The sequence below is a fragment of the Phyllobates terribilis genome, unplaced genomic scaffold (genome assembly GCF_046119375.1).
Source record: "Phyllobates terribilis strain yellow unplaced genomic scaffold, ASM4611937v1 Scaffold_5__5_contigs__length_657084704, whole genome shotgun sequence".
NCBI lineage: Eukaryota > Metazoa > Chordata > Amphibia > Anura > Dendrobatidae > Phyllobates > Phyllobates terribilis.
The window spans coordinates 197,070,437-197,092,172 of record NW_027362765.1 but is presented as its reverse complement, the minus strand read 5'-3'; the positions used below and the strand labels follow the sequence as shown (position 1 = coordinate 197,092,172).

General features: G+C 53.5%; 1 protein-coding gene across 1 annotated transcript in view; it reads right to left on the bottom strand.

Annotated features, from left to right (window-relative positions):
- Nucleotides 1-2,355: 2,355 nt before the first annotated feature.
- The window catches only part of LOC141272692 (G protein-activated inward rectifier potassium channel 1-like), a 108,269-nt gene continuing 88,888 nt past the window's right edge, over nt 2,356-21,736 (bottom strand). Inside the window, exon 3 of the mRNA XM_073683660.1 lies at nt 2,356-3,087. Coding sequence (XP_073539761.1) covers nt 2,486-3,087 — 602 coding nt within the window. The 3' untranslated portion in view covers nt 2,356-2,485. The remainder of the gene's footprint in view (nt 3,088-21,736) is intronic.

The window sequence follows — 21,736 nt, the reverse complement described above, 5'->3', positions numbered from 1 at the left end:
CCCCCCTATAATCAACATAATGCCCACCTATACAAATTGTGATGGCCCCACAGTAGTCCTAACAGTATAATGCCCCCCATACCCCACTATACACAATAAAATGCTCCCCACATTGGATGATGCCCCCATAGCTCCACTATACACAATATAATGCCACCCACACTCTATGATGACTCCCACAATAGTCCCCACACCGTGTGATGCCCCACTGTAGTCTCCAGACTGTATGATGCCCTCACCTTCCCCTTACAAGTACTATTAAAATAACAAATAAACATCATATACACATTTAGCCCTGGTTCCTTGCGAGTCTGCTGGCTGACAGCTGCAATGTGCAGGTGGACCAACACAATGCAGTCATCACACTGAAGCACGCACAGTAAGTGGGAGTCATGGCGTGATGATGTCCCATCACTCGGCCCTTGCCCTGGTCTTGTCCAGTGTGTCACCCTGCTGTTCTGTAGGCCGCAGGGCTAAAGAGACCTGCAGTCTACAGAACAAAGAGCAGCAGTGCAGGGATACAATGCTTCCCTACTCTACTGTAGAGTTTAACTGTATCGACGTGCTATACACACAAATACAGTTAAAAGTGGTGGTCGCGCCGCGTGGGACCTTCTGAGTGAGGGGCTCGGGGCTACCACTCCCTGCCCCCTCCCCAGTAGCTATTGACGCGCCCCCTGGGCCTCTGTTGTGTAGCGTTGCGCACGCGGGGACTACCCGGAGCCGGATCTGATAGGGGTAGTAGTCCTCGTGGCGACGATCCGGTCCGTGCCCAGGGTGTCAAACCAAGTGGCAGAATTTAGTAGAAGATGTTATAGTGTTCGACTACGCCACCCGTTGAATGCGGTTATGAAGCCGCCGCTGCAGGGCAGACCGCTGAGGCCGGTGGTACAGTTGTGCAGCGTGGATAGTATAACCCCCAACGGGAGGGGTATGGCCTCAGGGCAGCGGACGTGGATGATGGGGATAGCAGAATTGCACGCAGGCACCAGGAACCACTCAGAGACGGTGCGGTGTAGTTCAGGGTCTTTACTGGTGGCAAAGGTAGACCCTCCCGGGAGTACTGGCTAGCGATCGGGGCCTGGTCAGTCCGTGAGCAGATAGGATCTCCCCCGGCCAGGCGGAGTTGTAGGCCTCCCCAACTTATTGTACTCTCCCTGGCTACCTTGCTAGAAGCGGGTAAAAGTAGCCCACGTCCCTGAGTGTACCGTGTGGTGCTCACCCGTATGGCCGGTGACTCGGGGCCTTCTGGTAGCCTCCGCTCCACAACGGCGGTGCTGGTCCCTTGCGTGTGACCGTGCCTTCGGGTTTCTTGGCCAGAGGACCTGAAATCCCCTGCCGGTCGGTTTCTGCTGCTGGGTATGGATCAGTCCCCACTGCCTCGGACTCCGTGTCCGGTGAGATCTCTTCAGTCAGGACGAGCTCTACAGCTTCCAGTCTCTGACCCCTTTTATCACTGCTCCCACATAGCTCCTGATCTTGCTCTCTCTGTATCTGCTCCACTCCAGACCAGACTGTGTCTCTGTCTGGGACTCCTCTTCTTCTCCTCTAACCCCGCCTCAGCCCCAGTTTATATAGGGGAAGTTCTTCCCCTCCCAGGACTGGGCAGGAAGTGTTGCATGCTTAGGGTTCCTGACCAGGAGACCTCCCACCTGCTCTCAGACGTAATATTGCTATTACTGTGGTAACCAGACCCCTGGGGTGCCACACTATTCTATTGATCTAGATATCTAGATACATTTTCATTGGGTAGGAATGCCTCTCTGTAAAAGGGGTTTTGTGTGACTCTTAGCTGTAATACCAAGCACTACCATTAAAAAATGTATAGCGCTGTGCCAGGTAAGCAATAAAAAGACACATGCCTCTTCAATCAGACGAATGATAGTGTAGGGAGTTGGAATCCCATTGACTTGATATTGATAATCTGTCTTAGACTTTATTCACACGTCAGTATTTTTGCTCAGGATTTCATCAATATTTGTATGCCAAAATCAGGAGTGTCTCTAAAACAGAACAATTGTCAATCTTTCAATTATATTTTTTCTCTGTAAGTTCCACTACTGGCTATGGCATATAAACATTGATGCAAAATACTGACCAAGAAATGATGCGTCAATAAGCCCTTAAGAACATAATAAAAAACTGGGAAAAATAGGTATGTATGAAATAAGTATAAATCTCAAAACTGCAGACAAGCAGTGCAGTAAATACTCGAGTTCACGTGCATTCAGTAAATCTTGATTCACATTTATGAAAATTTTTTATTTTCAACTATTTTTTTCCTTGCTCCAAAAACATATTGTATATTCTATGTGTCAATTCTCATGCATTAATGAAAAGAAACCACTTTTTCAATGCATGTTTTAATGTTGAAAACAATGTTTTATGACAAAAATGAAGAATAGTGAATGTCTCTTCTTGTCACAAAGTTTAAGGCCATTTATTATTATATTCCACTTAGGAAACCTCTTCAGTTCATATAAGTTTAGCTGATGCAGCCAGAATTCATTTTCCTCAGCTTTGCTGGCAGATTACTATCCAGCATTGTCCCCAAGGTTAGCATGCCCTGTGTCTTCTTCTGAAGCTGGAGGTTTCCAGTAGACTGTGTCATACACTCGGGTTTCACCTTGAAATATTTCAGTGGTGTATTCTCCTCGTTGTCTTCACATGTGGAAACTGTGATCCGTTGTATTTTTAATGGGAGATCCCCAGTGCTGCATGCTCTTTCCACACTATTACTACACATTCTTAGTAGTTTTCTCTGGGCGTTGTCACTGCCCCGACTGAGTTTTTGAAGCTTGGATGGAAGTAAACTGCTGCCTACTTCAAACACATTGAGGTAGTCCAAAGAGCAAACCCTATCCCGGTTATATTTATCACTGCAGAGAGAGGTTAGAGGAGAACTTGGGGCTTGTTTCTCCTCTAATTCCTTTACACTGTAGTAAGGAGTTGGGACTTCAAAGGTTGCGTGAAACTGGGAGTAGTCCACCCTGAAGAAGCCCTCTTCTAGGGACATGACTGGAAGAAATCTATGTCCCCACAGTACCTCATCCTCGGTATAGGATGTTCTTGCTTGGCAAGTCATTCCTGCAAAACAATATTTTATTAGATTCTTTCAATTCAATAATATACATATGATATATGTATTAAAAGGAACCTGTCAGGAGCTTTAGAGTCACCAAGCTAACCACATTTCTGTTAGCACACCTATAAACCAAACGAGTCCCAAATAAAAATAATGGAATACAAGTCAATAGAAATATTAACCCTACAAAAATTCCTCTTTTATTAAAGAGATGGTCCGAAAGTAACACTGATTTATTCCTAAATACCTATCTATTTAATGTAATAATCGAATTGCTTTTCTAATATACTTGTCAATCTACGAATATACGATACTCCCTATAGTTCCCTCTCTACTCTTTCAAACTGTGTTGGTTTTTTTTTACCAACTTTCCTGTTTGATGATGTTTCGTTTGACAATCTCCAGTGCATGCTGGGATAATAAAACAAGACCTCATCAAGGGGGTGAGGCTGTGGTCACTGATGTCTATTTCTCGGGCAGGGTTAACCCCTGCTCTACTGAGTATACGTCGGTTGTCAATTTCAAAGTGTGTTTAGTGGGATCTTGTCTTTGTGCAATGTTCTTTTTAATGCACAGTGACAGTGCACTTCCTTGCCATCTCTGATGAGAAGTGACGAGCTGGCAAGAGAGTGCACTGTCAGTGCACATTATAAGGAGATAATTCTAGCGAGCAGGAAAAGCAGAGACCAGCCTCGACCCCAAAATTGACATTACATTCGGGGGCGGGGCTGGTCTCTATTCTCCTTGAGAACACTTCTTCAATGTTTTTAGATCTTTCAGTCAGAAGTTTCTATAGTTACTGAAGCACAATTATCAGCATTTCATAAGTTTTTACACTTTTATTGACAAATACATCAAGTTTATATAAAGACTCAATATTTACAGTGTTGATCCTTTTTTTCAGGACTTCCTTAACTCGCCCTGAAATGCTGGATATCAGCTTCTGGGCCAAGTCCTGATTGACGACGACCCATTCTTACCTAATCAGTGCTTGAAATGATCACAATTTCCATGTTTTTGTTTGACTAAATATGTTCGCGTCACCGCAGCTGCATGTCAAGCAGCCGCGAGACATGCAGCGATTGCCTGACAAACAGGCAATCACTGCATGTGTTGCGCCTGTGAAACAGCCACGAGACATGCAGCCGCGGCGAAGCAAACACATTTTCCTACTCTGTTAGGATTCGGGCGTGCTTGGATAACGCCTTATCCGAGCACGTTCGCGCAACACTAATAAAGAGGCAAAGTTGATTTTGTCAGCAATAGAATATTGGCCAAAAACGTTTGTTTGAACTTGCCTTTTAGTACCCTACCCAGCAGTGTAATTTTTTGAGACCCTAGAGATACTGGCAGTTCCTTTTGAAAAGATTTTATTTACAGAAAAAAATGAAATAAGACAAATTAAACTTTGATCATGTTCTGTGAAGTATAATGTCATCCATACTATTACTGATGAAACCTGTAACTTCATCACTGAAAAATAGCTGTTTAATTCATATGCAAATTAGGCTTAAGAGCTCAGGGCATGTCAAAGCACTTCCCAAGCTTCTACTTGACTGACAGCTTACTGGCTTGTCTACACAATCAAGCAGAAGAAGATGAAGTTGGGCAGGGAATAGAGCCAGGGAGACAAAGATTTGGGAAGTGCTTTGACATTCCCAGAGCACTTGAGCTTTATTTGTATAAGAATTAAAATAGCGATTTTTTTTAGAGTCAGGGAGCAAATAATTGCATAAGTAAAAGTATGGATGACATTATTTTTGAAAGAGCAACATGACCAAAGAAACAGTTTAGGAGGCTTTATCGTGCTGACAAATACCCTTTAAATGGGCTGTCTAAGTTTAAAGAAAAACAAGTAACAAGTCTTTTTTTGTTGTTTTTTAAGAGTGCCACTCTTGGCGGTTTCTGGTATTGCAACTCTTTCCCTGGAATGTGGATTAACTGCAATACCAGGAAAAACCCATTAAGAATAGTGGCGTTCTTCAGTTACTGGAAAAAGCAGATTCTTATTGTAATTCCAGACAACCCCTTTAATAATTTGACAGCATTGAAATGAATGAATGCTTTTAACATTTCATTTGTATAGTGATGAATGGTTTGGTGTCTTCATAATGTCTCTCAGCATTTGTCCATTCCAGTGTATGAACTTCAAAAAAGAATGATAAATTATGTCTTTTCAGCCAAACTATTATGATAGAATGAGCTTTGATTACTGCCTATTACACACATTACGGGGCAGGAATGCTGATGAATTATATGGGGAAATTACCAAAAATGAGTTGTTAAAACCTTCAGTTCTGCTGCAGATTTACTAAAAGGCCTTTAATTTGAATGACAATCCATTTAAAAAATCCAGCCATAATACCGGCTTGTGGGACGTTATGGGGCTCATTTTAAGATTTGTACAATGTTGCCTGATAATGTTGTCTTTGGATATTATATGCAGATTGCACAATGCTTATAGTTTTCTCCGTATTGACTCAAATTTCATCTGACATTTCTGAAAATTACACCAATCATTACTCTGGAGCAGGGAACATTGATGTTTGGTAAAAGCTACTGTTACATCTTACAACCATTTAATGTTAAGATTTTTTTTTAAGTACGTAGCTTTTTTGGATGGAAAGACATATTTCCATGAAGTGTAACCTTTCCCAGATATAACTGATGTGAAAAAAAAGAGAAAAACATTTGGCATCTACAAGCAATTTTGTGGTGTTAGGGAAAAAATTCTTGCAGATCCCTAGATCAACTACATACGCTGCTCAAAATAAAGGGCACACTTAAACAACAGAATATAACTCTAAATAAATCAAACTTCTGTGAAATCAAACTGTCAACTTAGGAAGCAACACTGATTGACAATCAATTTCACATGCTGTTGTGCAAATGGAATAGACAATAGATGGAAATTATTGGCAATTATCAAGACACCCTCAATAAAGGAGTGGTTCTGCAGGTGGGGACCACAGACCACATCTCAGTACCAATGCTTTCTGGCTGATGTTTTGGTCACTTTTGAATGTTGGCTGTGCTTTCACACTCGTGGTAGCATGAGACGGACTCTACAACCCACAGAAGTTTCTCAGGTAGTGCAGCTCATCCAGGATGGCACATCAATGCGAGCTGTGGCAAGAAGGTTTGCTGTGTCTGTCAGCGTAGTGTCCAGAGGCTGGAGGCGCTACCAAGAGACAGGCCAGAATACCAGGAGACGTGGAGGGGGCCATAAGAGGGCAACAACCCAGCAGCAGGACCGCTACCTCCGCCTTTGTGCAAGGAGGAACAGGAGGAGCACTACCAGAGCCCTGCAAAATGAACTCCAGCAGGCAACAAATGTGCATGTGTCTGCACAAACGGTTAGAAACCGACTTCGTGAGGGTGGTATGAGGGCCCGACGTCCACAGATGTGGGTTGTGCTCACATCCCAGCACCATGCAGGACACTTAGCATTTGCCACAGAACACTAGGATTGGCAAAGTCACCACTGGCACCCTGTGCTCTTCACAGATGAAAGCAGGTTCACACTGAGCACATGTGACAGACGTGACAGAGTCTGGAGACGCTGTGGAGAGCGATCTGCTGCCTGCAACATCCTTCAGCATGACCGGTTTGGCAGTGGGTCAGTAATGGTGTGGGGTCGCATTTCTTTGGAGGGCCGCACAGCCCTCCATGTGCTCGCCAGAGGTTGCCTGACTGCCATTAGGTACCGATATGAGATCCTCAGACCCCTTGTGAGACCATATGCTGGTGCTGTTGGCCCTGGGTTAATCATAATGCAGGACAATGCCAGACCTCATGTGGCTGGAGTGTGTCAGCAGTTCCTGCAAGATGAAGCTATGGACTGGCCCGCCCGTTCTCCAGACCGGAATCCGATTGAGCACATCTGGGACATCATGGCTCCATCCACCAACGTCACGTTGCACCACAGACTGTCCAGGAGTTGGCGGATGCTTTAGTCCAGGTCTAGGAGGAGATCCCACAGGAGACCATCCACAACCTCATCAGGAGCATGCCCAGGCATTGTAGGGAGGTCATACAGGCACGTGGAGGCCACACACAATACTGAGCCTCATTTTTACTTGTTTTAAGGAAATTACATCAAAGTTGGATTCGCCTGTAGTGTGTTTTTCCACTTTAATTTTGGGGGTGACTCCAAATCCAGGCCTCCATTGGTTAATAAATTAAATATCCATTGATGATTTTTGTGTGATTTTGTTGTCAGCACATTCAGCTTTGTACAGAACAAAGTATTCAATGAGAATATTTCATTCATTCAGATCTAGGATGTGTTATTTGAGTGTTCCCTTTATTTTTTGAGCAGTGTATTATACATACATAGGCCAGTTTCACACATTCAGGTTTCACAGTTCATGTATAGACCTTGATTTCTGGACCGTGTGCAGGTCTACTGACCCAAACTTTACAGCTATATAGGCATGAGGCTGTTGAGATGAGTCAGGAGATCTGCACCCAGTCCAGAAATTGATGTGTGCACACGGACCGAAAAACTCAGCCGTGTAAAACTGACCTTATGTTAACTCTCAATGCCAATAGATGTGTGATAAGTCAAGGCTGTTCTGGATATTTGTAAATTTTAGGATAGGGCATTCTAAGTTTATGTACACTAACTGTAAAGAATCCTTTCATATGCCTAATCTGATTCCCCTCACCCACCACACAGTTCTTGCAATGTATACATCAAGAGCAAATTCTATGCATTGAAAGGCAGAAATGGGAATATCTGACTGTGCAGCAGCCACAAGCACAAGTATCCAGGACTGCGGAAATAGCCAAGCAGGCTGAGGTACGCTGTTTCTGTAACACCCTTTCCCTTCTATGGGAATTATGGAAAAAATGTAGCAGACTTATCCAGTTTCAAAAATAGAAAAATATAGAAAAATGAAAAAATAAGAAAAGAAAAGAAAGATATCCCAATTTCAGTCATCAAAGGCTGAGAAGGGAATACACCTTTAACCACACATATACTTAAAGGGGTTGTGCCACCATAAAGAATATAGTTAACCAACCAGAAAAGGTGGAAATAAATAGTTTTAGAATTTATAGTGGTTCAAAATTATGCTTCCTTGAAAAGATACCAAGCTTTTATTTTTTGAATTCTGCTGCCTGGCGCCTCATGCTTAATTCCATTACGTCCTGGTAGTGGATGATCAGCTGCTCGAGTTTGCGCAGTTCCTGTCATAAGAACTTCACACCCGCAGCGTGCACAATGTATTCTCTGTCCCAGGGCTCCCTGCTGTAAGCACAGTGTCTGTGATTCACCCCCTCCCCCTGCGCTCACAGCTGATCTCCGGATGAGATTCCCCCTGCGCTCACAGTTCATCTACAGGTGAGATGCCCCCTCCCCCTGCGCTCACAGCTGATTTCCGGGTGAGATACCCCTTCCCCCTGCACTCACAGCTGATCTCCAGGTGAGATACCCCTTCCCCCTGCGCTCACAGTTGATCTACGGGTGAGATACCTCTTCCCCTTGTGCTCACAGCTGATCTCCGGTTGAGCTACATGCTCCCCCTGTGCTCACAGCGGATCTCCGGGTGACATACCCCCTCCCTCTGCGCTCACAGCTGATCTCCGGGTGAGATGCCCCCCCAAGCGCTCACAGGTGATCTCCGGATGAGATACCCCCTGCGCTCACAGTTCATCTCTAGGTGAGATACCCTCTCCCCCTGCGCTCACAGCTGATCTCTGGGTGAGATATCTCTTCCCCCTGCGCTCACAGCTGATCTCCGGGTGAGATACCCTTTTCCCCTGCGCTCACAGTTCATCTCTAGGTGAGATACCCTCTCCCCCTGCGCTCACAGCTGATCTCTGGGTGAGATACCTCTTCCCCCTGTGCTCACAGCTGATCTCCGGGTGAGATACCTCCTTCCCCTGTGCTCACAGCTGATCTCCGGGTGAGATACCCCTTCCCCCTGCGCTCACAGCTGATCTCCGGGTGAGATACCTCTTCCCCCTACGCTCACAGCTGATCTCCGGTTGAGATACATGCTCCCCCTGTGCTCACAGTGGATCTCCGGGTGACATACCCCCTCCCTCTGCGCTCACAGCTGATCTCCGGGTGAGATGCCCCCCCCAGCGCTCACAGCTGATCTCCGGATGAGATACCCCCTGCGCTCACAGCTGATCTCCGGATGAGATTCCCCCTGCGCTCACAGTTAATCTCCAGGTGAGATGCCCCCTCCCCCTGCACTCACAGCTGATCTCCGGGTGAGATACCCCTTCCCCCTGCACTCACAGCTGATCTCCGGGTGAGATACCCCTTCCCCCTGCGCTCACAGCTGATCGCCGGATGAGATTCCCCCTGCACTCAAAGTTCATCTCCAGATGAGATGCCCCCTCCCCCTGCGCTCACATCTGATCTCCGGGTGAGATACCCCTTCCCCCTGCACTCACAGCTGATCTCCAGGTGAGATACCCCTTCCCCCTGCGCTCACGGCTGATCTCCGGTTGAGATACTTGCTCCCCCTGTGCTCACAACGGATCTCCGGGTGAGACACCCCCTCCCTCTGTGCTCACAGCTGATCTCCGGGTGAGATACCCCCTCCCCCTTAGCTCACAGCTGATCTCCGGATGAGATACCCCCTGCGCTCACAGCTGATCTCCGGGTGAGATACCCCTTCCCCCTGCGCTCACAGCTGATCGCCGGATGAGCTTCCCCCTGCACTCAAAGTTCATCTCCAGATGAGATGCCACCTCCCCCTGCGCTCACATCTGATCTCCGGGTGAGATACCCCTTCCCCCTGCACTTACAGCTGATCTCCAGGTGAGATACCCCTTCCCCCTGCGCTCACGGCTGATCTCCGGTTGAGATACTTGCTCCCCCTGTGCTCACAACTGATCTCCGGGTGAGACACCCCCTCCCTCTGTACTCACAGCTGATCTCCGGGTGAGATACCCCCTCCCCCTTAGCTCACAGCTGATCTCCGGATGAGATACCCCCTGCGCTCACAGCTGATCTTCGGGTGAGATACCTCCTTCTCCTGTGCTCACAGCTGATCTCCAGGAGAGATACCCCTTCCCCCTACACTAACAGCTGATCTCTGGGTGAGATACCCCTTCCCCCTGCGCTCACAGCTGATCTCCGGGTGAGATGCCCTCTCCCCCTGCGCTCACAGCGGATCTCCGGGTGAGATGCCCTCTCCCCCTGCGCTCACAGCTGATCTCCGGGAGAGATACCCCTCCCCCTGCGCTCTCAGCTGATCTCCAGGTGAGATACCCCCTAAGCTCACAGCTGATCTCCAGGTGAGATACTTCCTCCCCCTGCACTCACAGCTGATCTCCGGGTGAGATGCCCTCTCCCCCTGCGCTCTCAGCTGATCTCCGGGTGAGATACCACCTATGCTCAAAGCTGATCTTCGGGTGAGATACCTCCTCCCTCTGTCCTCACAGCTGATCTCCGGGTGAGATACCCCTTCCCCCTGCACTCACAGCTGATCTCCAGGTGAGATACCCCTTCCCCCTGCGCTCACAGCTGATCTCCGGGTGAGACACCCCCTCCCCCTGCGCTAACAGCTGATCTCCGGATGAGATACATCCTGCGCTCACAGCTGATCTTCGGGTGAGATACCTCCTTCCCCTGTGCTCACAGCTAATCTCCGGGTGAGATACCCCTTCCCCCTGCACTCACAGCTGATCTCTGGGTGAGATACCCCTTCCCCATGTGGTCACAGCTGATATCAGGGTGAGATACCCCTTCCCCCTGCACTCACAGCTGTTCTCCGGGTGAGATACCCCTTCCTACTACTCTCACAGCTGATCTCCGGGTGAGATACCCCCTCCCCTTGCGCTCACAGCTGATCTCCGGGTGAGATGCCCTCTCCCGCTGCGCTCACAGCTGATTTCCGGGTGAGATGCCCCCTCCTCCTGCGCTCTCAGCTGATCTCCAGGTGAGATACCCCCTAAGCTCACAGCTGATCTGCAGGTGAGATACCTCTTCCCCCTGCGCTCACAGCTGATCTCCGGGTGAGATACGCCCTCCCCCAGCGCTCACAGCTGATCTCCAGATGAGATTCCCCCTGCGCTCACAGCTGATCTCCGGATGAGATACCCCCTGCGCTCACAGCTGATCTCCGGATGAGATTCCCCCTGCGCTCACAGTTAATCTCCAGGTGAGATGCCCCCTCGCCCTGCGCTCACATCTGATCTCCGGGTGAGATACCCCTTCCCCCTGCACTCACAGCTGATCTCCAGGTGAGATACCCCTTCCCCCTGCGCTCACAGCTGATCTCCGGTTGAGATACTTGGTCCCCCTGTGCTCACAACGGATCTCCGGGTGAGACACCCCCTCCCTCTGTGCTCACAGCTGATCTCCGGGTGAGATACCCCCTCCCCCTTAGCTCATAGCTGATCTCCGGATGAGATACCCCCTGCGCTCACAGCTGATCTTCGGGTGAGATACCTCCTTCTGTGCTCACAGCTGGTCTCCGGGAGAGATACCCCTTCCCCCTACACTAACAGCTGATCTCTGAGTGAGATACCCCTTCCCCCTGCGCTCACAGCTGATCTCCGGGTGAGATGCCCCCTCCCCCTGCACTCACAGCTGATCTCCGTATGAGATACCCCCTGCGCTCACAGCTGATCTTCGGGTGAGATACCTCCTTCCCTTGTGCTCACAGCTGATCTCCGGGTGAGATACCCCTTCCCCCTGCGCTCACAGCTGATCTCCGGGTGAGATACCTCTTCCCCCTACGCTCACAGCTGATCTCCGGTTGAGATACCTCTTCCCCCTGTGCTCACAGTGGATCTCCGGGTGACATACCCCCTCCCTCTGCGCTCACAGCTGATCTCCGGGTGAGATGCCCCCCCCAGCGCTCACAGCTGATCTCCGGATGAGATACCCCCTGCGCTCACAGCTGATCTCCGGATGAGATTCCCCCTGCGCTCACAGTTAATCTCCAAGTGAGATGCCCCCTCCCCCTGCGCTCACAGCTGATCTCGGGGTGAGATACCCCTTCCCCCTGCACTCACAGCTGATCTCCGGGTGAGATACCCCTTCCCCCTGCGCTCACAGCTGATCGCCGGATGAGATTCCCCCTGCACTCAAAGTTCATCTCCAGATGAGATGCCTCCTCCCCCTGCGCTCACATCTGATCTCCGGGTGAGATACCCCTTGCCCTTGCACTCACAGCTGATCTCCAGGTGAGATACCCCTTCTCCCTGCGCTCACGGCTGATCTCCGGTTGAGATACTTGCTCCCCCTGTGCTCACAACGGATCTCCGGGTGAGACACCCCCTCCCTCTGTGCTCACAGCTGATCTCCGGGTGAGATACCCCCTCCCCCTTAGCTCACAGCTGATCTCCGGATGAGATACCCCCTGCGCTCACAGCTGATCTTCGGGTGAGATACCTCCTTCTCCTGTGCTCACAGCTGATCTCCGGGAGAGATACCCCTTCCCCCTGCGCTCACAGCTGATCTCTGGGTGAGATACCCCTTCCCCCTGCGCTCACAGCTGATCTCCGGGTGAGATGCCCTCTCCCCCTGCGCTCACAGCGGATCTCCGGGTGAGATGCCCTCTCCCCCTGCGCTCACAGCCGATCTCCGGGAGAGATACCCCTCCCCCTTCGCTCTCAGCTGATCTTCAGGTGAGATACCCCCTAAGCTCACAGCTGATCTCCAGGTGAGATACCTCCTCCCCCTGCGCTCACAGCTGATCTCCGGGTGAGATGCCCTCTCCCCCTGCGCTCTCAGCTGATCTCCGGGTGAGATACCACCTATGCTCACAGCTGAACTTCGGGTGAGATACCTCCTCCCTCTGTCCTCACAGCTGATCTCCGGGTGAGATACCACTTCCCCCTGCACTCACAGCTGATCTCCAGGTGAGATACCCCTTCCCCCTGCGCTCACAGCTGATCTCCGGGTGAGATACCTCTTTCCCCTGCGCTCACAGCTGATCTCCGGATGAGATACATGCTCCACCTGTGCTCACAGCAGATCTCCGGGTGAGACACCCCCTCCCCCTGCGCTAACAGCTGATCTCCGGATGAGATACATCCTGCGCTCACAGCTGATCTTCGGGTGAGATACCTCCTTCCCCTGTGCTCACAGCTGATCTCCGGGTGAGATACCCCTTCCCCCTGCACTCACAGCTGATCTCTGGGTGAGATACCCCTTCCCCATGTGCTCACAGCTGATATCCGGGTGAGATACCCCTTCCCTCTGCACTCACAGCTGTTCTCCGGGTGAGATACCCCTTCCTCCTGCTCTCACAGCTGATCTCTGGGTGAGATACCCCCTCCCCTTGCGCTCACAGCTGATCTCCGGGTGAGATGCCCTCTCCCCCTGCGCTCACAGCTGATTTCCGGGTGAGATTACCCCTCCTCCTGCGCTCTCAGTTGATCTCCAGGTGAGATACCCCCTAAACTCACAGCTGATCTCCAGGTGAGATACCTCTTCCCCCTGCGCTCACAGCTGATCTCCGGGTGAGATACCACCTCCCCCAGCGATCACAGCTGATCTCCAGATGAGATTCCCCCTGCGCTCACAGCTGATCTCCGGATGAGATACCCCCTGCGCTCACAGCTGATCTCCGGATGAGATTCCCCCTGCGCTCACAGTTAATCTCCAGGTGAGATGCCCCCTCCCCCTGCACTCACAGCTGATCTCCGGGTGAGATACCCCTTCCCCCTGCGCTCACAGCTGATCGCCGGATGAGCTTCCCCCTGCACTCAAAGTTCATCTCTAGGTGAGATGCCCCCTCCCCCTGCGCTCACATCTGATCTCCGGGTGAGATACCCCTTCCCCCTGCACTCACAGCTGATCTCCAGGTGAGATACCCCTTCCCCCTGCGCTCACAGCTGATCTCCGGTTGAGATACTTGCTCCCCCTGTGCTCACAACGGATCTCCGGGTGAGACACCCCCTCCCTCTGTGCTCACAGCTGATCTCCGGGTGAGATACCCCCTCCCCCTTAGCTCACAGCTGATCTCCGGATGAGATACCCCCTGCGCTCCCAGCTGATGTTCGGGTGAGATACCTCCTTCTCCTGTGCTCACAGTTGATCTCCGGGAGAGATACCCCTTCCCCCTACACTAACAGCTGATCTCTGGGTGAGATACCCCTTCCCCCTGCGCTCACAGCTGATCTCCGGGTGAGATGCCCGCTCCCCCTGTGCTCACAGCGGATCTCCGGGTGAGATGCCCTCTCCCCCTGCGCTCACATCTGATCTCCAGGTGAGATACCCCTTCCCCCTGGGCTCACAGCTGATCTCCGGGTGAGATATCCCCTGCGCTCACAACTGATCTCCTGGTGAGATACCCCCTGCGCTCACAGCTGATCTCCTGGTGAGATACTCCCTGCGCTCACAGCTGATCTCCAGGTGAGATACTCCCTGCGCTCACAGCTGATCTCCGGGTAAGATACCCCCTGCGCTTAAAGCTGATCTCCGGGTGAGATACCCCCTCCCCCTGCACTCACAGCTGATCTCCGGGTGATATACTCCTCCCCACTGCTGTCATAGCTGATTTACGGGTGAGATACCCCTTCCCCCTGCGCTCACAGCTGATCTCCGGGTGAGATACCCCCTGCGCTCACAGCTGATCTCTGGGTGAGATACCCCTTCGCCCTGCACTCACAGCTTATCTCCAGGTGAGATGCCCTCTCCCCCTGCGCTCACAGTTGATCTCCGGGTGAGATGCCCTCTTCCCCTGCGCTCACAGCTGATCTCCGGGTGAGATACCCCTCCCCCTGCACTCTCAGCTGATCTCCAGGTGAGATACCCCCTAAGCTCACAGCTGATCTCCGGGTGAGATGCCCTCTCCCCCTGTGCTCACAGCGGATCTCCGGGTGAGATGCCCTCTCCCCCTGCGCTCACATCTGATCTCCAGGTGAGATACCCCTTCCCCCTGGGCTCACAGCTGATCTCCGGGTGAGATATCCCCTGCACTCACAACTGATCTCCTGGTGAGATACCCCCTGCGCTCACAGCTGATCTCCTGGTGAGATACTCCCTGCGCTCACAGCTGATCTCCAGGTGAGATACCCCCTGCGCTCACAGCTGATCTCCGGGTAAGATACCCCCTGCGCTTAAAGCTGATCTCCGGGTGAGATACCCCCTCCCCCTGCACTCACAGCTGATCTCCGGGTGATATACTCCTCCCCACTGCTCTCATAGCTGATTTACGGGTGAGATACCCCTTCCCCCTGCGCTCACAGCTGATCTCCGGGTGAGATACCTCTTCCCCCTGCGCTCACAGCTGATCTCCGGGTGAGATACCCCTTCCCCCTGCACTCACAGCTGATTTCCGGGTAAGATGCCCTCTCCCAATGCACTCACAGCTGATCTCCGGGTGAGATGCCCTCTCCCCCTGTGCTCACAGCTGATCTCCGGGTGAGGTACCCCTCTCCCTGCACTGTCAGCTGATCTCCAGGTGAGATACCCCCTAACCTCACAGCTGATCTTCGGGTGAGATACCTCCTCCCCCTGTCCTCACAGCTGAAACCCGGGTGATATACCCCTTCCCCCACGCTCATAACTGATCTCCGGGTGAGATACCCCTTCCCCCTGCGCTCACAGCTGATCTCCAGGTGAGAAACCTCTTACCCCTGCGCTCACAGCTGATCTCCGGGTGAGATACCCCCTCCCCCAGCGCTCACAGCTGATCTCCAGATGAGATTCCCCCTGCGCTCACAGCTGATCTCCGGGTGAGATACCCCCTGCGCTCACAGCTGATCTCTGGGTGAGATACCCCTTCGCCCTGCACTCACAGCTGATCTCCAGGTGAGATGCCCTCTCCCCCTGCGCTCACAGTTGATCTCCGGGTGAGATGCCCTCTTCCCCTGCGCTCACAGCTGATCTCCGGGTGAGATACCCCTCCCCCTGCACTCTCAGCTGATCTCCAGGTGAGATACCCCCTAAGCTCACAGCTGATCTCCGGGTGAGATGCCCTCTCCCCCTGTGCTCACAGCGGATCTCCGGGTGAGATGCCCTCTCCCCCTGCGCTCACATCTGATCTCCAGGTGAGATACCCCTTCCCCCTGGGCTCACAGCTGATCTCCGGGTGAGATATCCCCTGCGCTCACAACTGATCTCCTGGTGAGATACCCCCTGCGCTCACAGCTGATCTCCTGGTGAGATACTCCCTGCGCTCACAGCTGATCTCCAGGTGAGATACCCCCTGCGCTCACAGCTGATCTCCGGGTAAGATACCCCCTGCGCTTAAAGCTGATCTCCGGGTGAGATACCCCCTCCCCCTGCACTCACAGCTGATCTCCGGGTGATATACTCCTCCCCACTGCTGTCATAGCTGATTTACGGGTGAGATACCCCTTCCCCCTGCGCTCACAGCTGATCTCCGGGTGAGATACCTCTTCCCCCTGCGCTCACAGCTGATCTCCGGGTGAGATACCCCTTCCCCCCTGCACTCACAGCTGATTTCCGGGTAAGATGCCCTCTCCCAATGCACTCACAGCTGATCTCCGGGTGAGATGCCCTCTCCCCCTGTGCTCACAGCTGATCTCCGGGTGAGGTACCCCTCTCCCTGCACTGTCAGCTGATCTCCAGGTGAGATACCCCCTAACCTCACAGCTGATCTTCGGGTGAGATACCTCCTCCCCCTGTCCTCACAGCTGAAACCCGGGTGATATACCCCTTCCCCCGCGCTCATAGCTGATCTCCGGGTGAGATACCCCTTCCCCCTGCGCTCACAGCTGATCTCCAGGTGAGAAACCTCTTACCCCTGCGCTCACAGCTGATCTCCGGGTGAGATACCCCCTCCCCCAGCGCTCACAGCTGATCTCCAGATGAGATTCCCCCTGCGCTCACAGCTGATCTCCGGGTGAGATACCCCCTGCGCTCACAGCTGATCTCTGGGTGAGATACCCCTTCGCCCTGCACTCACAGCTGATCTCCAGGTGAGATGCCCTCTCCCCCTGCGCTCACAGTTGATCTCCGGGTGAGATGCCCTCTTCCCCTGCGCTCACAGCTGATCTCCGGGTGAGATACCCCTCCCCCTGCACTCTCAGCTGATCTCCAGGTGAGATACCCCCTAAGCTCACAGCTGATCTTCGGGTGAGATACCTACTCCTCCTGTCCTGACAGCTGATCTCCGGGTGATATACCCCTTCCCCCTGCACTCACAGCTGATCTCTGGGGGAGATACCCCTTCCTCCTGCCCTCACAGCTGATCTCCTGGGGAGACACCACCTCCCCCTGTGCTCACAGCTGATCTCCGGGTGAGATACCCCTTCCCCCTGCGCTCACAGCTGATCTCTGGGTGACATACCTCTTCCCCCTGCGCTCACAGCTGATCTCCTGGTGAGATACCCCCTACGCTCACAGCTGATCTCCGGGTGAGATACCCCCTGCGCTCACAGCTGATCTCCGGGTGAGATACCCCCTGCGCTCACAGCTGATCTTCAGGTGAGATACCCCTGCGCTCACAGCTGATCTCCGGGTGAGATACCCCCTGCGCTCACAGCTGATCTCCAGGTGAGATACACCCTGTGCTCACAGCTGATCTCCGGGTGAGATACCCCCTGCGCTTAAAGCTGATCTCCGGGTGAGATACCCCCACCTCTGCACTCACAGCTGATCTCCGGGTGAGATACCCCCTCCCCCTGCACTCACAGCTGATCTCCGGGTGATACACCCATCCCCACTGCGCTCATAGCTGATCTCCCGGTGAGATACCTCTTCCCCCTGCGCTCACAGCTGGTCTCCGGGTAAGATACCCCTTCCCCCTGCACTCACAGCTGATCTCTGGGTGACATACCTCTTCCCCCTGTGCTCACAGCTGATCTCCTGGTGAGATACCCCCTGCGCTCACAGCTGATCTTCGGGTGAGATACCCCCTGCGCTCACAGCTGATCTCCGGGTGAGATACCCCCTGCGCTCACAGCTGATCTCCGGGTGAGATACCCCCTGCGCTTAAAGCTGATCTCCGGGTGAGATACCCCCTCCCCTGCACTGACAGCTGATCTCCGGGTGAGATACCCCCTCCCCCTGCACTCACAGCTGATCTCCGGGTGAGATACCCATCCCCCTGCACTCACAGCTGATCTCCGGGTGAGATAACCCCTAAGCTCACAGCTGATCTTCGGGTGAGATACCTCCTCACGCTGTCCTCACAGCTGATCTCTGGGAGATATACCCCTTCCCCCTGCACTCACAGCTGATCTCCGGGGGAGATACCCCTTCCCCCTGCCCTCACAGCTGACCTTCGGGGGAGATACCACTTCCCCCTGTGCTCACAGCTGATCTCCGGGTGAGATACCCCTTCCCCCTGCGCTGACAGCTGTTCTCTGGGTGACATACCCCTTCCCTCTGCACTCACAGCTGAACTCCAGGTGAGATACCTCTTCACCCTGGGCTCACAGCTGATCTCCAGGTGAGATACCCCTTCCCCCTGGACTCACAGCTGATCTCCGGGTGAGATACCCCCTGCGCTCACAACTGATCTCCTCGTGAGATACCCACTGCGCTTACAGCTGATCTCCGGGTGAGATACCCCCTACCCTCACAGCTGATCTTCGGGTGAGATACCTCCTCCCCCTGTCCTCACAGCTGATCTGCGGGTGAGATACCCCCTGCGCTTAAAGCTGATCTCCAGGTGAGATACCCCCTCCCCTGCACTCACAGCTGATCTCCGGGTGAGATACCCCCTCCCCCTGCACTCACAGCTGATCGTCGGGTGAGATGCCCCCTCCCCCTGCACTCACAGCTGATCTCCGGGTGATATACGCCTTCCTCTGCGCTCATAGCTGATCTCCGGGTGAGATACCCCTTCCCCCTGCGCTCACAGCTGATCTCCAGGTGAGATACCCCCTGCGCTTAAAGCTGATTTCCGGGTGAGATACCCCCTCCCCTGCACTCACAGCTGATCTCCGGGTGAGATACCCCCTCCCCCTGCACTCACAGCTGATCTTCGGGTGAGATGCCCCCTCCCCCTGCACTCACAGCTGATCTCCGGGTGATATACGCCTTCCCCTGCGCTCATAGCTGATCTCCGGGTGAGATACCCCTTCCCGCTGCGCTCACAGCTGATCTCCAGGTGAGATATCCCTTCCCCCTGAGGCCACAGCTGATCTCCGGGTGAGATACCCCTTCCCCCTGCACTCACAGCTGATCTCCGGGTGAGATACCTCCTCCCCCTGCGCTCACAGCTGATCTCCGGGTAAGATACCCCCTCCCCCTGCGCTCACCGCTGATCTCCGGGTGAGATGCCCTCTCCCCCTGCGCTCACCGCTGATATCCGGGTAAGATACCCGTTCCCCCCGCGCTCACAGCTGATCTCCGGGTGAGATACCTCTTCCTCCTGCGCTCACAGCTGATCTACGTGTGAGATACCCCTTCCCCTTGCACTCACAGCTGATCTTGGGGTGAGATGCCCTCTCCCCCTGCGCTCACAGCTGATCTCCATGTGAGATACCCCTCCCCCTGCGCTCTCAGCTGATCTCCGGATGAGATACTCCTTCCCCCTGTGCTCACAGCTGATATCCGGGTAAGATACCCGTTCCTCCTGCACTCACAGCTGATCTCCGGGTGAGATACCTCTTCCTCCTGAGCTCACAGCTGATCTCCGGGTGAGATACCCCTTCCCCTTGCACTCACAGCTGATCTCCAGGTGAGATACCCCTCCCCCCTACACTCACAGCTGATCACCAGGTGAGATACCTCTTCCCCCTGCGCTCACAGCTGATCTCCGGGTGAGATACCCCCTCCCCCTGCGCTCACAGCTGATCTCCGGGTGAGATGCCCCTCCCCACTGCGCTCATAGCTGATCTCCGGGTGAGATACCCCTTCCCCCTGCGCTCACAGCTGATCTCCGGGTGAGATACCTCTTCCCCCTGCGCTCACAGCTGATCTCCGGGTGAGATACGCCTTCCCCCTGCACTCACAGCTGATCTCCGGGTGAGATGCCCTCTCCCCCTGCACTCACAGCTGATCTCTGGGTGAGATGCCCTCTCCCCCTGCACTCACAGCTGATCTCCGGGTGAGATACCCCTCGCCCTGCAATCTCAGCTGATCTCCAGGTGAGATACCCCCTAATCTCACAGCTGATCTTCGGGTGAGATACCTCCTCCCCCTGTCCTCAAAGCTGAAACCCGGGTGATATACCCCTTCCCCTGCGCTCATAGCTGATCTCCGGGTGAGATACCCCTTCCCCATGCGCTCACAGCTGATCTCTGGGTGAGATACCTCTTCCCGCTGCGCTCACAGCTGATCTCCGGGTGAGATACCCCTTCCCCCTGCACTCACAGCTGATCACCAGGTGAGATACCTCTTCCCCCTGCTCTCACAGCTGATCTCCGGGTGAGATACCCCCTCCCCCTGCGCTCACAGCTGATCTCCGGGTGAGATGCCCCTCCCCACTGCGCTCATAGCTGATCTCCGGGTGAGATACCCCTTCCCCCTGCGCTCACAGCTGATCTCCGGGTGAGATACCTCTTCCCCCTGCGCTCACAGCTGATCTCCGGGTGAGATACGCCTTCCCCCTGCACTCACAGCTGATCTCCGGGTGAGATGCCCTCTCCCCCTGCACTCACAGCTGATCTCCGGGTGAGATGCCCTCTCCCCCTGCACTCACAGCTGATCTCCGGATGAGATACCCCTCCCCCTGCAATCTCAGCTGATCTCCAGGTGAGATACCCCCTAACCTCACAGCTGATCTTCGGGTGAGATACCTCCTCCCCCTGTCCTCACAGCTGAAATCCGGATGATATACACCTTCCCCTGCGCTCATAGCTGATCTCCGGGTGAGATGCCCTCTCCTCCTGCGCTCACAGCTGATTTCTGGGTGAGATACCCCTCCCCCTGCGCTCTCAGCTGATCTTCGGGTGAGATACCCGCTAAGCGCACAGTTGATCTCCAGGTGAGATACCTCTTCCCCCTGCGCTCACAGCTGATTTCCGGGTGAGATGCCCTCTCCTCCTGCGCTCACAGCTGATCTCCGTGTGAGATACCGCTCCCCCTGCGCTCTCAGCTGATCTCCGGATGAGATACCCCTTCCCCCTGTGCTCATAGCTGATATCCGGGTAAGATACCCGTTCCCCCCGCGCTCACAGCTGATCTCCGGGTGAGATACCTCTTCCTCCTGCGCTCATAGCTGATCTCCGTGTGAGATACCCCTTCCCCTTGCACTCACAGCTGATCTCGGGGTAAGATCCCCTCTCCCCCTGCGCTCACAGCTGATCTCCGTGTGAGAGACCCCTCTCCCTGCGCTCTCAGCTGATCTCCGGGTGAGATACCTCTTCCCCCTGCGCTCACAGCTGATCTCCGGGTAAGATACCCCCTCCCCCTGCGCTCACCGCTGATCTCCGGGTGAGATGCCCTCTCCCCCTGCGCTCACCGCTGATATCCGGGTAAGATACCTGTTCCCCCCACACTCACAGCTGATCTCCGGGTGAGATACCTCTTCCACCTGCACTCACAGCTGATCTCCGTGTGAGATATCCCTTCCCCTTACACTCACAGCTGATCTCGGGGTGAGATGCCCTCTCCCCCTGCGCTCACAGCTGATGTCCGTGTGAGATACCCCTCCCCCTGCGCTCTCAGCTGACATCCGGATGAGATACCCCTTCCCCCTGTGCTCACAGCTGATATCCGGGTAAGATACCCGTCCCCCCTGCACTCACAGCTGATCTCCGGGTGAGATACCTCTTCCTCCTGAGCTCACAGCTGATCTCCGGGTGAGATAC